This window comes from Branchiostoma floridae, chromosome 1 (assembly GCF_000003815.2).
Source record: "Branchiostoma floridae strain S238N-H82 chromosome 1, Bfl_VNyyK, whole genome shotgun sequence".
In the NCBI taxonomy this organism is placed as follows: Eukaryota; Metazoa; Chordata; class Leptocardii; order Amphioxiformes; family Branchiostomatidae; genus Branchiostoma; species Branchiostoma floridae.
The window spans coordinates 4,323,056-4,336,387 of NC_049979.1; the positions used below are offsets into that span (position 1 = coordinate 4,323,056).

At 41.8% G+C, this 13,332-nt stretch overlaps 2 protein-coding genes across 2 annotated transcripts; one reads left to right on the top strand and one right to left on the bottom strand.

The window, feature by feature from the left end:
• Positions 1–249: 249 nt before the first annotated feature.
• On the top strand, positions 250–4,734 carry LOC118422710 (protein Churchill-like). Its single transcript, XM_035830426.1, has 4 exons — positions 250–403; positions 2,143–2,278; positions 2,592–2,662; positions 4,186–4,734. The coding sequence occupies exons 1-4, from the start codon at positions 275–277 to the stop codon at positions 4,276–4,278; spliced, it is 429 nt and encodes a 142-aa protein (XP_035686319.1). The 5' UTR covers positions 250–274; the 3' UTR covers positions 4,279–4,734.
• LOC118422562 (tRNA (adenine(58)-N(1))-methyltransferase non-catalytic subunit TRM6-like) lies at positions 4,386–10,562 on the bottom strand. The gene is made up of 10 exons (XM_035830193.1): positions 10,370–10,562; positions 9,981–10,114; positions 9,680–9,792; positions 8,798–8,889; positions 8,525–8,608; positions 7,742–7,866; positions 6,410–6,897; positions 6,139–6,224; positions 5,361–5,550; positions 4,386–4,912 (listed from the first exon to the last, which is right to left on the bottom strand). Exons 1-10 carry the CDS (start codon positions 10,441–10,443, stop codon positions 4,766–4,768), a joined length of 1,533 nt encoding a protein of 510 aa, XP_035686086.1. The 5' UTR covers positions 10,444–10,562; the 3' UTR covers positions 4,386–4,765.
• Positions 10,563–13,332: the final 2,770 nt, after the last annotated feature.

Below are 13,332 nucleotides of genomic sequence, written 5' to 3' on the forward strand. Positions count from 1 at the left end.
TTTTTTTGGTCATGTCTCATGTGGCGGTATTATGATTATTTAGTTATAGCACCCGGTGGTTTAAAACCCTGGTCATGCTATCTGTGCTACGACCGTTTAATGCCAGAATATTTGACAGAAACATTAACGTTAACGTCAACACTATCCAAGTGACGGTCATAAATCCGACTTATTTTCATATTTGGCGCTTCACAGATCCCCATGTCCCATAAAAGTCATAAAACAACAGCGTTTGTGATTTGTAGTTCGGATATCCCGGGACAAAACTTAACCAATGAAGATCTTCGTTACAGAATTCCGTAGCAGCCATTTTGCCCAGGAATGGAACTGTAGCCGGAGGCAGGGCAGCGACAAGAAATCGGACATGTGTCAGAACTGCGTCAACAACGTCTTTCCAGATAGGGTAAGCCGCAAATTTAAGGTCTTCAAAGCGTTGAGAATCTATTACTTGCCTCTTATCTGTTTAGGATTGATCAAATTATTTTACCCCTCCTATTGCACGCTCTCTTCAGTCTCTTCCTGTTTGTGTTTGAGGACGAAATCATGTGATATCTTGTTCCAAGTAATAACGTTACTAATGGCTGGATTCAATACATCTGTAACATCAGCCAGCAAGGCTGGTGTGTAAAGTGCAGTGGCGGCGGCACCATGGGGGCAGTGGGGGCGGCCGCCCCCACAAAAAATAGGTCGTGGGGGCGTCGCCCCCACGATAAAATAAGCTGAAACACTCAAAATCAAGTTGAAACCCTTGTGTATATTTTCACTAATGGAAATTTCATCAAATCTCGCTAGTCTACTGGCAAAATTTGGCCCTGAAAATGCAGGAAATGACGTTTCAGAGGGTCCAGATTTCAAAATTTCAAAGGACCTCCGGATCCCTTGTGAGGATTCGCGCCGTCGGCACTGGACATGGTGGGAAAATGCTACCGGAGCGTAGAAATTTCATTATCAAACTTAGATTTGTTTACAAGCAAAATGTTCCCCTCAAATGCAGGAAATGGCATTCAAAGTGTCCTGATTTAAAAATTTCTCCAAAACTCCCTTGCGGCGGCTTGCGTCTTCGGGGCTCACGACGACGTAGTGCAAAATATGTTGGTGCGTGGGTCGTCGCCCTCAAAAATCGTTTTCTCTACTAGAAGTTTAATTAAATTCAGCTTAGTCTGTCTGCAAACTTTGTCCCTTAAAATACAGGAAATGATGTTTCAGAGGGTCTAGATTTCAAAAATTTCCAGAACCTACCTTGCAACGGCTTGTACCTTCGCTGCTTGAGATGGTGAAAATATGTTGGGGGTGTCGCCCTCAATAACTAAAGCTAAAACTATGTGTATTTTTGGTAGAAATGTCATTGAAGTTAGCTTAGTCTGGCAGCAAAATTTGCCCCTCAAAATACAGGAAATAGCGTTTCAGAGGGTTTAGATATGAAATTTTTCCGGGGGTGCATGCCCCCGGACCCCCCTAGAAGGGTCGCGCCGGAGGCGCGACGCCTCGGGCCTTCGGCCCTCGATTTAGTGATATGAGAAATTTTCGCCCCCACAACTAAAAAATTGTGCCGCCGCCTCTGAAGTGTGTGTAGATCCACACTTTTAATAAGTGGGAATTATGGTCATTATTAGATTAATGCACTTAGGCAGGACATTCCATTAGACTCCTAAGCACCAGTCTGTTTTGTACATTGTATGAGACAATTTAGTCTTTGGACTACCATCTTGTACTTGACATTGTGTTTAAATAAACCAATTCTCTCTATCTCTCTCTCTCTAAGGAGGATAAGCTCCCTTGTATTAGAGAGGAAGCAGTTTGAACATTCTTGATATTACTGACTTACAAGGTAACGTTATACCTGATACATAATTTCTTGTAAGTCAGTAATATCAAGAATGTTCAAACTGGCATAATAGCTGTGTAACATTTGAGAAGGGGCGAGTAGAACAGAAAGGAACAATATATACATATATCCTGACCGACCCGGGAATCGAACCCGGGTCCTCCAGATCAACACCAGCCGTCTAAATGATTGAGCCAAAAGCCTGAAAGGCGTTTGGCATGGTCATTTAGCACTACTTCAACCCCCCACTGTTACACTTGGTACATAATTTCTTGTAAGTTGTAACATGGTTTGATGATATAACAATACCTTTCCAGGGCCACACCTGCCTGGAGAATGGGTCCTATCTGATGAACTTTGCATCCTGTGCCCAGTGTAATAAGAAAGAGATGATCAAGATCCACAACAAAGAGGAGACGGAGGAGGACCAAGAACAAGTCATCACATACCAACGTAATGCATATTGCCATTGCCATTCAGAGTGATCAAGGAGGTTTAATAGCCTCCTTGGAGCAATATAGTAGTAATTTGTCTTCCCTAGATTGTGAACTTGAAATGATAGTGTTTGCCAGAAGTTGATGATTAGCCATTAAGAACCTGAGTCATAAAAAGTCAAATTGTAAAAGAGAAAGGCCTCATACTTGCCATAGTATCATAAACTGTAACATCTGTGTATTGCATGTCATGTCATCATTGTGCAAGGGATAGATTTTGAAAAAGTGAAGATGTGCATCATGTTGATGGGTTTTTTTTTCATTTGATGTAGATGTGTGCCAGAACTGTGACCATGTGATAGCAGAACATGAGTACAGATTTTGTGTGGAGGATGGCTATCAGGTAACCTCATTATTATGACATGACTCCCAGTTTTTCGCTGTGGCTTAGTTGAATTTTGTACTTTTTTTTCAACGAAGGCTGTGTTTTGAAGTTGATTAGGCCCCTTTGTAGTTTTATTTTACTTTTGCATTCTGTCAACTCTAGTTCAACACTATATCACCATACATTTGATTCTTTTTTGAAGCACTGGCTGTGAAATGTATATTTTTAAGCCTTCGTTCACACTACCGTAAAAGGGTTGCACTTGTCCAGATAAGGTGGTTTATGTGGCTTACGTGGCTCAGTCAAAATTAAGTCTTGTGCTCTCCAGCCACTGTGTAATGCTTACACTGCTGATTGCTGAACGATACAAGAACAAAAGCAATCCTTACAAGCAGGGCTGTGTTCAGGTCACGTATTTCCAAGCAAGAACAGTAAGGCAGAAAAAATTTCAATATGTCCGTCTAAAGAATTTGAGGGTAGAGACATGAAACTGATCAATGCATTTTTGTAAGCTTGAAATGACAGATATAACACTAGAAAAGCAACATTTTTGAAAAAATGCTGGATGTGGGCGAAGGAAAAAGAAAGCAAAAATCGCGAGAAAAGAAGCAACAAGAAAGGCGACATTTTCGCGAAAATGCAGCAAAAAAAAAATTGCAAAATTTTATAATTTCACGGATTCGATCCCGGGGCATTGGTTTCCCACGCGTGAATAATACCACTGAGCCAGTGGTACAACATTTTCCGGACGCACGTTTTTTTTTTAAGAAATATAACCGCCGTTACAAATGTATTGCGTAGCTTGAATACGTCCGTTCACCGTTGAATTTGCAAGATTCCAAGGTCCAATTTTCTGAAGATAATGTTTTTGTGTGAAAATTTATCGATCTCGTTCATTCCGTGGCGGGCAACTTCTTCCTTGAGCGTCTGATCGGTCGAACGCATGGCCGATTTACTGTCGCATGACGTCTCACTGGCTGCTATTGTCAAACTGCATGCCGAATGCCATTTTGTGTTCTGTGCGTTGATTGGTTCACCTCTCACGTACACCCAGACAGTCCGCGACTAATAGTCCAATCAAAAAGCTGCTAACGCGAAGTATATGTTTACAGCTTCCATTTTTTCTGAGTTCTGATTGGCTGTTATCAAACTCGATGCCGATTGTGTTCTGTGCGTTGATAGGTTCACCTCTGACTCACAACCGAGAAAGTGCGACTCTAAGCCAATCAAAAAGCTTGAAACGTGGAGTACATATTTACAGCTTCCATTTTTCCTGTTTTTCCGGGTGGAATATGCAAATATCTGAGGAAAAACTAAATGTGGCTTCGCCCACATAAAAACAATTTACAATATGGGCTTCCAAATGGTGAGTGGGATAGAAAAAAATGATCAAAGTACTGATAACAATACTCCTTTCCACAGTTTGATGATCACCTTTTATCTGTCTGTCTGTCCATCAAACATTTTTAGGACCAGCCCTCTACTTAGTTTAAGGATCAATATGATTCACTGTAACAGTGTAATATTGGATTGTTCTACAGGAGTATCAGATGACATGTCTACTATGTGGGTCAGGAGAGGATTCCATCAGCATTCTACCAGATGATCCCAGAAAGGAGATGGACTTGTTTTAATTGGTGTAAAGGAATATATAAAGCATACATCTACTTTTAGCAGATTTAGTCATTCATTTGTCCATTCATCCATGGATGCTGAAAACAAGTCACTTATTTTTCCATCTGTTTAATTTGCAAATTCTGATAAGTAGTGGTAGATATCAATGTTGGTAGGTACATTAGTGACCTTCTGAAGTGTATAATTGCAAAAATTGGTTAAAAAAAGTAACTATTGAAAAGTATTAGATGTATATCAGTATGTGTGTCCAGTATTATGACACAAGTCCGTTGAAGGAAAACGCAACTATTTTGTGGTATCTAATGCAGTTTTGACTTTGACTATGTACTTCCAGAACTTGCAAGGTCATTTAAAATGAAATACATGACATGATATCCTCTGACAAGACTGTGCTTGTTTTAATTCAACAATGTACACCACCTTTCACTGCAATTTATATTTCTATATGAGAAAAGTAAAAAAAAAGTGTTGACATCTGTTAACACATCAGTCTGTCTCCAGTTTGGCTTTCTTCAGTGGAGGTTCTGTGGTGCTGGATGTGGAGTCTGTCTCCATGGTAACAGTGATGCCTGAGAGGAGATATCCCCCTGTCCCACTCATCTGCATGTCAGGCCTGGTCCTGCCTGGGAGAATCTGAGAAACAAAAGCAGTCATGGGCCTGTCATGATCACGTTTTTGGGTCAATATTAAATGTAAGAAAAAGACACAGAGAGAGAGAGCACACATATGCTAGCAAAATTATACATACAAAGCTCCCTATGTGTGTAGAAAGTATGATTGGTCTTTTAACAACTCAGCCCAACACCCTGGTCAACTTGGCCAAGGAAGGAGGTTAAACCTTCTTGGCCATAGTAATGGACAGTGTTGGGCCAAGATGATCTGATTAGCCATGAGTGGAGTTGGTCAAGGGCAAAAGTATCTGACATCCAGCTGTAGCTAATGAACTTTTTAGAAAGAAAACTTTTTAGCTGAAATATGTCTCATCTAGCCAGCATACTTCTGTTGTTGGCCTACCAATACATTCTGCCATATCAATTTAACTGCCAGTTCTTATAATCCGATACAATAATATGTCGCATACCTGAAAGTTTCTCAGCCATGTCTCTGTGAGCTGGAGTTTGAGGACTCCCCCCTTTGCCCTAAGCCGGTTGTAACAGTCCACCAGCGGTTCCCGGTGTTGGCAGTACACAGCAAAGGTACGGGACGGTGCGAGGCAGGGGAGCAGGGCCTCCACCAGGGGCCCGGGGTGGAACTTACAGGCAATCAGCAACCTGGGAGCAACAGGGCAGAGGATGAAAACAATATTTCAATGAACTTTGTACCATTATGTTACAATTTTAAGACCATATATCCATACTCAAAATAAAGCGCTTACCGTCACCCTTTGCTGACATCACACTTCCGGTCCGGACGTGTGACTTAGGCTTTGGGTCATTTCAACTTGATAAGGATCACAGGATTGATTGAAAGCTTGTTGGTAAGTGCTTTATTTTGTGTACGGACAGATTGGTCTTAAAATTGTAACATAATGTTGACTACCGTCACAGATGAACTTACATTCAAGAACTTTGTACCACTTACTGAGACCTGCACTCTTTGTGACTCTCATCCCCAAACATGATGTAGGACTAAAAGTCCAACATCATGACTGGACCTGCGCCTGATCCCCTAGACTACTCTCCAAGCAGAGGTGGGTGGGGAAAATCATGACCTTCTTATATGCCGTCTTTTCCGATCAGCCTCCCCACCAAACCTCTGCTTTGAGAGTACCTCTAGACCTGAATCGGACCCAGATGTTCCATACCAGTACCCACCCCTATAGGTAATTCACACTGAATAAAATGTGGAATGCTGCCTACCCATCCATGTTCCCCTGCTGTAGGACTGCCCTGGCCTGCTCTATCTTCTCCTTTCTCTCCCTCTGTCTCTCCAGTCGGGCAGGGTCCTGCCAATAATCAAATGGGGAAGTTTTGAGATGGATGGACTTAATTAAGACAAATGTACTCTTTACAAAATTCAGGAGTTATAAATGCATGACACTCATAATTTTCTTGCTCCTGAATGCATGCTTCAACTACTATTATGTACGACTTATTTATAAAAGGAACTTCTTTAACTGCAACTTTCTACCTTTTTGTATTGTTTCCATGGAGGTCTTTTTCTTGTAGGGCCATCAGCATTAGGTGTTCCTGTAAGAAGTTCACTTTCTCCCTCCACGTTGACTTCTGTGTCAGAACTGCTGGCCTTACCAGCTGTGCAGTTCTCATCCTTCTCTTTTGAGTCACTGACTCCCTCTTGTTCCTCTGTTAACAACTGCTCTGTCCTTGGTGCTGATATGGAGTCCTCGGGAGCTACTTCAACCTTTTGCTCTTCCACATTTGGCTCAGCGTCTTTTGTAACTTCTTGATCCATAGCTTCTTCTCCATTTGAAGTTACTCCTGACTCTTGATCTTCACGTTGAAGACCATCTTTTATTGATTGGGGGCAGTGGATATAGTTCAGCTGGTTCATGGGATATGGCATCATGGTCTCGTCAAAGGAAGCTGGGAAGTTGAAGGCGTCGTAGGCATGTCTGAACGGGAAGTCTCCATGGTACACTTGGACCAAAGTACCAAGTCCTGCAAAAAAAGGAACTAGTTGCTTATACCATGCACAAATTGATGCTGAAAAAATATTTGACTTTTTATTCAACTATCCCGTCTTCTACTATTGAATCCTTTGACAAAATCTTGGGACATCCGGTGAAGCCTATACGTAGTTTGTATGTACAGTTTTAATGCCTTGAAGTCCAGTAAGATTAGCTACCTACAAATTAATGTATGGTAGCTAATGGACTAGCCTGGATTCCATACCCCAACCTCAAGATATATCTTTCGTGTTGGGGTCTGGCAGGATGGCTGTAGAAAGGTTCTCGAAAGCCCTTGACCAGGGGGAGGAGTACATAGGATTGATGACCATTCTCACCACAGGTAGCCAGCTACAACACACCACAGTTGGTCAGCAGGCTATCACAGTAGCGAATCAGCTACGTTATGGATTCAAAAAGTACAGTTGGGGGTCTTTAACCAATCATGGCAGGGGTGTAATTACCTCCTGCTGATCCTGTGTTGTTCTATTGGTGGAGTTTTTTGCCCACTATAAGGTGCAAAATTGAGAAGAGTTCCTATCCCATCCGGCCAGACCCCTGCACGATAGATACTTGAGATCGGGCTGGGGCTTGGCAACCAGGCTACTAATGGACTGAATCAAGGAGGTTTTATTGGCTGAATAAAGTATCCAAGTGTCCAAACTAAACATAGACGAGCTGTACAAGACAAGCTACCTAGCTTCAGCAAGGGCCATCCCTCAAATAGGACATTAAATGGAAATGGAGGTCCCGTGTTTGGGGAGAGCCATACCCCGGGCACGTAAAAGAACCCGCCATATACTGAGCTAACTTATTTTTAAAAATGCATGACAAACCTCCCATCCTCTCCATGACTGCTCCCAGCACCAGCCCCTGGCAGGTGTCCACCACAATAACCTTGGAATGTGCGTGAATGTTCCCCACAGTCAGCATTTGGCTCAAGGTGTCCACACGAAGATGGCTGCAAGTTGGAATAATCAAACAACATCAATTTAGGCCACACTAATTTTATTTGTTGCTTCTCAGATTCCACTGTCAATTTTTTTTAAGTCCTGACAAAAATAATAGAGGTTTTGCCATCACAAACCTGTAAATATTGCCATTCAGAGCCACATACACATAATTTTATTTCAGTCTAATTTAAAAACAATGCCTTTTATTCAGAACATTAGTGACAAATCAAAGGAAGGGTTCATTGTATAAAACGTGTCATTAAACTCCTCGGACTGTCTGTTTACCATGTTGTCCTGCCAGACAGAATTTGTTTAGAACAAGTGAGGTTCAAGATGATGATATGGAGCCTGTTTGGCTGGAACACATGCTGTGTATTTCCAATGGGGACTAAGGCTACAGCTATGCAAAAGGATAATATATCTTCAGTAAAATAATAATTGTCATCATACTTCAACATTTGATGCAGTAGACATAAGGCTGAAATGCTGTTAATAAAACTGCACCTATCTATTTTTATCTATCTATTTACATCAGGCCCATTGCCCATGAAAAATGGCATAAAAGCAAACACAGTATAATAAAAGATTAAAAACTTCAGACTTGTTTTGAAGTATGACATATTCATACAACGCTGCTGTGCATCCGCACATGCACACATTTCTCACCAGATCTTGGAAGGTGACTTGGCCATGTACATGTTGCAGAGCAGACGAAGCGTTGGTCTAAGGATTGTTATATAATTCAAGTACCTGTAATGAAAAAAAATGAAGCATCATGACATGGAAACAATTTGGATTAAGATGTTGCAACAAATATCCCATCTATTCAATGAGGATGATTTTAATTAATACAGGGTTTTGCTATGCATCAAATAAATATGGTGGACGTAGATATCTAACGTTACATATGAGAGAAAATTATCAGGAAATGTAGCTCACTTTTTGCCTTTCTTCCTAAGGTACTTGGCTTGAGAAAAACTTGTCTTGTCCTTAAAGTTAGCATTGTTCTGTGCCAGTTGTTCAATAATCTCCTGCAAATAAAAGTAGTAACATTAGTCATTATGACAACATTTCTGTGCAGATGCACTCAAAACAAGTGACACCATGTTGGAAACGTCGATGAAGATTAGACATCCAGGTAATAAGATATGCCAAAAAGCAGTTCTCATAACTCAAGCAACTGGATATGATTTTGGAAACAGTCAGATGTTTCAGATAGTATCCACCATCTTTTGTCAGTGACACTGGCACACACCATGTTGGAAGTTTATATAGATGATAAGAATATACTTTTTATTATATATAAGGTTAATACAAAAATTTGTGTTCTCACCTGCCTTAATTGTGTCAACTGATGAATTCTCAAATATGTCTCTAGAGTATACCTGGGAATCCATTTATTCCACACACTGCACTCCAGGGTTGTAGCCAGCCTAGCCTGAAATTATTTTCCGTCCCCTCGATTTTTAATCCTATGGAGCGCCCAAGGCATGTTCCTAGGGGGTCCGGGGGCATGCTCCCCTGTAAAATTTTGAAATCTGGACCCTCTGAAATGCTATTTCCTGCATTTTGAGGTATAAATTTTGCTGGTAGACCAAGTTGCTCAGCGGCACCTGTTTGGGCCAAATATTACACAAAGGAGACAGTTTTCTTTTATCTTTACACAGCGATTTTTGTCCTTCACAGGACGGAATGGGCAAAATTTTTTTCCGTCCCCAGCTGCAAAATTCCATCAAAGGACGCAAGGACGGGCGCTGGCTGCAAGTGCAACCCTGCTGCACTCACAAGGAAGCAATGCAAAGTACAGACATGTTCTCCCACCTCGCCCTTAGCCCCCTGCTTGGCCATCTCCTTGAGGTCCTCCTTGGTGAGTTTTTGGGAACGATTATCATCTTGGATCTTCTCATTGTTCCTGTCTGTGTCAACTTCAGCCTCTGTGTGGGTGAAATGAGGACATGGCATGATGTTGATGTCAGCAAATCCAGCTAAGAACACAATACAAACTCCCTCGCCCCCCAAAAAAGAGCCTTGAGGCTTTGACATGTTAAAGTAAATTGTGAAGTAAGAATGAACCATTGACATTGATAATTTGACATCAAATGGAATGCAGAAAGTTGCTTACCTGAAGGAACCTGGTTCACACCTGAATCATGTGGAACCTGAAACAACTGTTTGTTTCGAACCTCAAATTTGGACCCCAGGGGAAGTCCAACAGCATTGTCCAGAAAGAACTGAAGCTTCTCTGTAAAGATTTTTCTGTAAAAGGTGGACAATATCAAGGTTAATTGTCACTGTTGACATGCCTTGGAAAACTTGAAGGTAGCTATGTGTACCGCGCCGTTATACCCGGAAAAGGGTCTACGTCTAGTTTAACGTCATACCTGTCCTCCTTAGATCAATTTTACAACACTCAGTCAACAGTATTAAATACAACACAACAGGGCTTGCACCTCATATTGCTTGCGCACACCAACGTGACCAAGACATCATGCATGCATGTATCTGACTTACTTGTTTCTTTCCACCTTCACCAGTCTGAAGACATTTGCCTTCTGGATTAGCACCTGATCCCCTTCTTCAATCATCACGAAATGTGTGTATGTCGGCTATAAAACGACTGTAATGTGGTATACAGTGCGTTTGGACGTTTCTAGCTACTTGTACAGCTAGCTAGCCACTAGTGCTTCCGGCGTGCATGAAACCGGAAGCACATCTGGAGGTCAAAGGTTGACGCAACTACCTGATGGCCGTGATAATTGCGCACCATGTCAGTTGAATGATGATTTGGGTTAAAGTCTGTGTCCTTACACAAAAGATATCGAAACAAACTTAGAGCTGATTTTCTTCCGAATTACCAGACATGTGGACGTGATAGAGCCATCAGATCATAAAACAATTTTTAAAATGTAACGTTAACAGTCTTCAACGATATAACGTTATAAACTATGGTGTATTTAATTTGTAAATGCAGAAACCTCGATGAAGTTAAGTTATGAAAATGAAGCACGCATTTGCTACCAGCATGCCTTAAATCCGCCGTATCTTGCAGCATCTGTGGCCATCATGCCATGCATGTACATCCAAAATTGGTCTTCAGTTTCGAAAGAAAGACTCACCTTGGCAAATGACTCGTGCCCAATCTTATGACGAATCGACATGAGAATTCATCCTTCTCAAGGTGACGTATTGACGACATGCGAGAATGACAGCAAATGCAAAGTTGACATAATTCGACAATTTTACATGGATCCCTCTGTGCAGTACTGACAGGTACTGCCAGATGGCCTCGATGAGCAGGACCCGGGTTTGTATCGGTGAGTAACTGTTACACACTGACTACTTTTCCTAATCTCCAAGCAGATCCTACAATGGCATAGTAGCAAACTGGCCAAGGAGTGAAGTCAGCCATGAGGTGTCCATTCGCCATGTAGCCAGATACACTCCTAAGCCGGCTTCTCTCCTCTGACAGCTTTTGATACAATCTTATGCTACCGTAGGATCTGCTTGGAGATTATACTTTTCCATCCTCTGAGATTGAGCGAGCCTTGTGACCTGTCACCCATATCTTAGCTAACCTTCTTCCAGTGTGATGCAGTTATCTGAGGGTGAGAGCAGCTTTACTTTCCATTTTCGATATAACGTTAATAAAACCTTACCCAGTTGGCCGGCTGTGAGGGAAACGTTTATTATTACTTTCATCTCGATGGGCATGCCCCTACTGACGTCTGTATGACCATGGAGATATATTTCATCCATATCTCCAATCAGTGGACAAATCTGAAACAAGACCAACCCGCCGTCGTGATGAAGTGAGCACTTTGCCCTCCTGAGCAGAACGCCCTTTTACCGCCGGCGATTCACTGTACTCATAAGGCTGGCGATGAATCAAGCCTTAGCCCAGTGTTGCATTATAACTGCACATCCCCTGGTAACCCTCGATAAATATATGCCAGCCAAAACGTTGCTTCTCGTTTATTCCGGGGGATGATTGGTAGCTCTCATCATCAGTAGTTTGGTGATCATCATATGGTGATGGCGATGAATACAAGTTATCGTATATTTGCATGTAGACAGTTTTAAACTTTACATTTAGAGTTAATAGTTAGGTTTAGAAACTTCACAATGCGTTATTTAGTATTGACTTGTTAAGATTCAGATGCAGACGAGTTGGGTATTTATGATACTGCATCCGACAACAAAATTTTTGAAGAAGTGGACAGCGGTCCCAGAGGTCGTGGTGGATATGAGTTCCCGGGTCTGCATGGGCGCTATCCGTCTAAATTGCCTTTAAAGAGCCTTTCCACTCCGACTTTCGTTTTTCCTCATAAACTTTGCAATTTTTTTAAGCATAGCGTAAATCGATGTTCACGGACGATCAAGGTGAATTGGATTTCTGTTGAAGAGGGACGCGAGTCGGCGATAACGGCACGATGAAAGCTGACGGAAATATATTTCAGGACGTTTCTGAATGCACCGAGACGATAAGGCTTTCAAACAATGCCATGTGATGTCTTTTGTCGACTTTTACTGCGTAGTTGACGGTCGTTAGTTTGTCAGCTATGGGCATTGTATGTCTGACTATGCCCTGAGGAGGCAACAACGAGAACGGGACAGACAAACGTGCCTTGAAATCCAATTTCGACAGTCGCAATTTCCTGACGAGACGAGTATATCTGCTATCAGCTTCGAGCAGACAGCAATTAATCACACCCTGATTGCTTTATCAGCGTCTGCACAATTATGTCAGGTGTAGTTTTACTTGTCTTCTTTCACGTGAGAAACGATACTTCACAATAACCGTGGTAGAACCTTACCGGGTAGTACTTTTTACTGACGACCTGATGGCTAAATTAGGCTGCGCGTAGGTCACATTTCCAAACCGGGGCCTGGTCGGGATGTTTAAAGAAACGAAAAATTAATATATACCTAGGAATATACACAAATTATGCCATGCCAGTATCTTTTTTTATTTTATTTTGTGTATTCTGATGTCTTTTATATCATTTTTTCGCTCCCGAAAGCTGCCCGGTCGGACCCCGGTTTGGAAATGTGACCTAATCCTAAGACAATTAACGGGGGTTCCGTAACTTCGGCATACCCGTAACTTCGGACGAAATCTTAATTGTCTCATTATGCAGAAGTGAGCCATGTTTGTTTTCATCAAAAGATACCTTCCTTGTGTCATGAGTACTATTTCCGCTGTTGATATTTGGGACATCCAGGCTTGTGTAAAAAAGTAAAGGTTTTAATTTGCCTGAGTACCATCTTTCGTAGTGACCACTGGCTCGGTACTGAGCCAGCGGTCACTACGGAGAATGGTACTCAGGCTAGGTTTAAATAGGGCCTCACTTGTATGAAAGAAATTCACACACTATCTACCACTACAGCTACTGACGGAAAAAACCTTATTGATTAACTGACATTTCGTAATAGAATTAGATGTTGATGCAGGTGGATACTACTCTCCAGGCAGA

What these genes read in the sequence shown, in the direction of transcription:
- LOC118422710 (XM_035830426.1), top strand. Translation starts at nt 275, where the DNA reads ATGAAGATCTTCGTTACAGAATTCCGTAGCAGCCATTTTGCCCAGGAA. An exon ending in ACAAGTCATCACATACCAAC is followed by an intron (nt 2,279 to 2,591) that starts GTAATGCATATT and finishes CATTTGATGTAG; the next exon opens with ATGTGTGCCAGAACTGTGAC. An exon ending in GTGTGGAGGATGGCTATCAG is followed by an intron (nt 2,663 to 4,185) that starts GTAACCTCATTA and finishes ATTGTTCTACAG; the next exon opens with GAGTATCAGATGACATGTCT.
- LOC118422562 (XM_035830193.1), bottom strand. Translation starts at nt 10,443, where the DNA reads ATGATTGAAGAAGGGGATCAGGTGCTAATCCAGAAGGCAAATGTCTTC. An exon ending in AGCAGGGGGCTAAGGGCGAG is followed by an intron (nt 8,890 to 9,679) that starts GTGGGAGAACAT and finishes TTTTATTTGCAG; the next exon opens with GAGATTATTGAACAACTGGC. An exon ending in AGTCATGGAGAGGATGGGAG is followed by an intron (nt 6,898 to 7,741) that starts GTTTGTCATGCA and finishes CTTTTTTTGCAG; the next exon opens with GACTTGGTACTTTGGTCCAA.